We start from the raw sequence: 4,988 nt of genomic DNA, 5'->3' as shown, positions 1-4,988 counted from the left end.
TAGGGGCTGGCGAACCACCTCCGCCGTGGAAGCAGAAGATACCGAAGAAGCGTACGTAGGCCGCCGAGACGGCCTCGCCACCGGATGTACAGGAGAAGGCTAAGGCTGCCGAGACGGTAACACCACACCCGACACCGCAGGAGATGCAGAAGAAACAGCCTGAGACGGGAGAGTCGGTAAAACCGCCGCCGATGAAACAGGGACCGAGGTTGGGGTTACGGAACCCCCAGAGCAAGCAGCCTTTTTCAACACCATAACCAGGTCACCACGCTCACCATGAACCTCATCAGGGGGAACTACCCCACACGAAGAACCGGAACCATCCGACGAGGGCGACGCACCCGAAGCAAGGTCCACAGACACCACACCTGAAGGGAAGTCCGGGACACTGTCACCGTCAGCGGGAGGCACAGGTACTTCTGCCACCACCGTAGAATGTGATGCAACCGGAACCACCCCGCCATCGCCGGAAGATCCAGAGTCATCGAAATCTCCCACATCAGCCCAGGCAGAAGAACGCCGGGAACGCTTGGGCTCTGGGCCCACATCATCAGATCCGTAGGCCGACCCAGAGACGCGGCCATCACAAGTCGGGTGAACCGACGCTCTCCCCAGGACGGCAGCATCCTCAACCACATGGGGTACCAGGCCAGGCACAGTAGGAGGCCCTGCATCCACCCCAGCACCCAGCACAGCCGGAACACATGGCGAGGGCGCAGGGACATGCACAGCAGTTGGAGAAGACGAAGACGACGTACAGAGATCCACCGGAAGACCCATATGGGACCATCAGGGACACTAACTGGAACAGGCTGATCATCCGAAGGCACCATAATCCCCTGGAAGAAGGGCCACCACAGCAGGAGACACGTCGCGTGCCACAGGGTGGGGGGGGGGGGGGCAGCAGCCAACGGGATGGCCACATCCCCACCCACCAAATCCTCTTCCACAGGGAGCGGTGGAAAATTCTCCTCATGGAAGAGATTCACAGGGGCGATGGCAGCCTCAGAACACCCCAACAGCCTGATGCCCCAGCAGGCCACACCAAAAACATGTCCACGATTGTTGGGAATAATACTCCCGAACATAATATCCGAGGAGCCAGACGGAATGTCTGCCCTCAGGCGCATCCCCAGGGTCCGAATGTTCGTTCGCAAACCCTGGAACTTCCCCGAGAAAAGCTTGTGCAGCCTCAAACTGACGACAGCTCCACACCTCCCTGAAGTAACACCGTAGGAGGTCCTCGGGAAACTCCAAGGGCGCCACATGAACACTCACGTACGTCAATCCACCACTCCGATTGGAAATCTCCACAGTGCCGGCACCACCCGGCAGGGGCAAGGATTGCCCCTCGAAGCGCTGGAGAAATGGACAGTACTCTGCATCCTCCACAAATTTGACAATCACTCGATGAGCGGTAACCAGTTCAATACCGTAAATCACATCCACGGGGACACGGAGCATGTCACACATTACAAGTTCTACCTGAGGATACCCGGCACGGCCAGAAAATTCCAGGCCTACAGAGTGCACACGCAAAACAGGGGGAAGAGGATACCCCATCACGGAGCGTCACCGACGAACACTCAAGCACCACATGACAGCCAATACAAATTAAATGATATAATGTACTGGTTGCTTACAACTTAATTACTAATTTGCATAAAAACTCCAAACCAGCCAGTGGTTTATATTTTACAATTTAGTTATGTTCAGGCAGTGTTGCATGCTGTACTGACAAAACCTTTTGATTTAATAATTTGTTCCTTACAATTTCTTATTACTCAAGCTTTATCAAAACATTTATAAAGACTAACCCTGGTCATTACAATAAACAGGATAAGCTTAAGCAGGAAATTTATAGAATTTACTTAAACTGCTTCTATTAGCAATTTGACATTGAACCTAGACGGCAAAGTAAAATTTTACATTTAATCGTACTTAAATATTTATATTTAATTTAAATTTAAATTAATTTTTAAATCTTAATTTAAAAATTTGAAATCGAATAAATTAAGGAACAGTAAATATGAATCTGCATGCCGAAATTATGAGAAACTACATAAGAATAGATAATGTATTCACAATAACAATACCAGAAAATCTTTGGAGCAAGATATTGGGATCGACCCACCTGTTACGTACTCCTAGCTGAATACGTATATAAATTTAAATAAACTTATTTTGTTTCATTTCATCATTACCTGTATATATATTATATTTTTGTAAATTATCGTGTGGTGTGGCAATATCAGTGGGGACAGGAGCGCGGTTGCTCTTCACACGTCTAATACCTGTTAGATTCGGGAAATTAGAATTGCTGGACCTGTTTAGTTATGGGAGTTCCAGATGTCACTTTTAATTTTTATATATTGTGTTAATTTACTGTAATTAAGCAGGTGGCATTGTAACATATATTTTGAAAGTAACTATTATATTTTATTTGCATTCTTATGTATTTTGAGAACAAGTGGTTGTTCAATTAATTTTAAGTATTTAAAAGTCTTTATTTTCCATCCCTCATCCTGGATGAGGCAGAGGGGGGAGAGAATTATGGGTAGAGATGGCGCGAGAGTCAGTAGCTTCAAGGGACCAGGAGGGATAACATGTGGGAGTTAAGTCTGAGAGTTCCTGTTGTGTCATTAGCAGATGTATAGTCTGGGAGAAACAGTATTTCTGATTTTGTTTTATAATTGATCTTGTCCATCGCTACTTAATATAATTTTGATTATATTGTTAATATATATATTAAAATTTTATATGTATATTTCTTCATTCCTAAGGGAGAAATTTTATCAAGCTGCTTTGTACTTATCACGGGGTTACACTGGTGACCCGCTCTTGAGAACAGCAGTTTGTAGTAGCCTTGCTGTTGTTAGGGTTTCGAGCCGTAACGTACGATAGGTAACACCACCGTCCTACTCTTAAGATTTTCTCTTATGTCACATTCTCAGATTTTTAGGAGGAAATTACACTGATTTAAGCCAGTAGTGGATTACGTAAGCTCGATAAGTGACCCGGCTTCTGGGCCTATGGCAGATGGACCCTCAGCGAATTTACTTTTATTGTGAGAGTATAACTCAGGCAACAAATGGTCTTGCTGCCTTTGGCTGTTTACTTAAAAAATAACATTGCTCTGTACCCAGCATATTGAGACTTCGTGGGGAGAAGGGGGGGGGGGGGGGGCGTGTGTGGGCTATCGCGCCTCTTTAACTCTTGTGAAAGCCTATACCTCCCGCCAACTAGTTTAAGGAGCAGGTTGCCTATGACGGGTGGTGGTCGCTCACCTGGCGGCGGCGGCGTCTCCCTTTGCTACCGCCACACCTCCACACACCCATCACACCAGATGGGCGACAGAGGCTGCCTTAGGGATCTCTGTGTGGGGGGTAAAAAGGGGGCATAACCTGACTAGGAAATAGCCTGTACCCAGCATATCATTCTTCACTCTTGCTTTCAGGAACAAGCCTGGTTTCCGTGTCTGTAAACTTGTCAAAACTGGGCTCCAACACCTGCTGGAGAGGAGCCTCTTTAGCAAAACCCAACCGCTGGAGTCCACGTGGAGACTATCGCAGCATCTGCCATCTGTTGGAGTATTCCTCGACTCGAGCGTGACTAAGGACTCACCTCTCGACCTCCAGCACCTGCACTACTCCGGAAATGAGGAAATACCTGTCTCCTGGATGTCGCCGACCATGTATGGAAGCATCGGCATGTTGGGGACGGACGACAGCTACAGGAATCTGGGTCTTGGTAGACTGGTAATCAAGATCATGGGGAGGCTATATGCTAGCCAGGGCTTCATCCCTAACGCCCACGTCAACTACGACAACCCATCTTCTATAGCAACGATCAGCAAGATACCAGGCTGGGAAAACACCCACACTGCCGCCTGGATGGCCTTCGAGCAGACAAATGGAATCAGTGAAATATCACAGGACAAAGCTCCCCAATATTTTTAGCAAAATTTATTTTATAAGTTTTTAAGGTAACCAAATTCTTATAAATTAATAATGTCAAATACAATAATCATAATAATAATTATAAATATTGCCATTATATTAATAATTATAAACACAATTCCAATGTAACAAATATTCCTCACTAGCATTGTTGCGAAAAGATTCAGCAATAAACCAAGATTATTGAATTCTGCGACAAATTATGTGGAAATTGTGTTTCTCAGAAACTGCTTGCCGTTCTTCCCGGGGTTTACTCTGATCACATCACTTCGACCAATTACAACATCATAGTTATGGAGCGTTATGTAATGGACTCCCTCTCATTACTTATATCTGTGTATGCATATATATGTATATGTTTATGTAATATTAACTACTGTGTAATTAACTTCACAAGATTGTCACTTTGCTAAATGAACTATGGGGTTTAGTTCTTGAGCCCATTATGTGCCTCTGTAACTCTTTCCACCACCGCCCACGCCATGCGTATGGGGAGCTTAATAAATAAATGAGTGAATGAATCACTCTCAGCTGGACACACAGGTAACTATCATCTTATGATGCCGTTAAGTTCACTATTCCTCGAGTACCTCCCCCTGTACTTTGGCAGAGCAGGCCATGCTGGCCGCACTTGTCAACCACCACTTCGCTGCAAATACACGCACACACTATAGTCACACTTATCCAGACCACTGGATAAGTGTGGGAAGCATGATCAGTAAACTAATGTCTATTTAACTGGCTTGCCACTGATGCAAATTGCTCACCTTAAAGACTGTTGTGGTCCAATTCTTGAACCAATTGTGGTATAACATATTACTATGTGGTATATATATTATATATATATATATATATATATATATATATATATATATATATATATATATATATATATATATATATATATATATATATATATATATATATATATATATATATATATATATATATATATATATATATATATATATATATATATATATATATATATATATATTAGTATATTTTGGTAGCAGTCTTTCCTGTAGA

General features: G+C 44.1%; 1 protein-coding gene across 6 annotated transcripts in view; it reads left to right on the top strand.

The window, feature by feature from the left end:
• LOC138354918 (uncharacterized) overlaps positions 1-4,495 on the top strand; it is a 17,361-nt gene extending 12,866 nt beyond the window's left edge. For all 6 annotated transcript variants that reach the window (XM_069309407.1, XM_069309406.1, XM_069309404.1 and 3 more), the window contains one exon: positions 3,458-4,495. In XM_069309407.1, coding sequence (XP_069165508.1) covers positions 3,458-3,959 — 502 coding nt within the window. In that variant the 3' untranslated portion in view covers positions 3,960-4,495. The remainder of the gene's footprint in view (positions 1-3,457) is intronic.
• Positions 4,496-4,988: the final 493 nt, after the last annotated feature.

Source organism: Procambarus clarkii, chromosome 65, assembly GCF_040958095.1.
Source record: "Procambarus clarkii isolate CNS0578487 chromosome 65, FALCON_Pclarkii_2.0, whole genome shotgun sequence".
In the NCBI taxonomy this organism is placed as follows: Eukaryota; Metazoa; Arthropoda; class Malacostraca; order Decapoda; family Cambaridae; genus Procambarus; species Procambarus clarkii.
The sequence above is the reverse complement of the archived record's forward strand: the minus strand, read 5'-3'. Positions and strand labels throughout refer to the sequence as shown.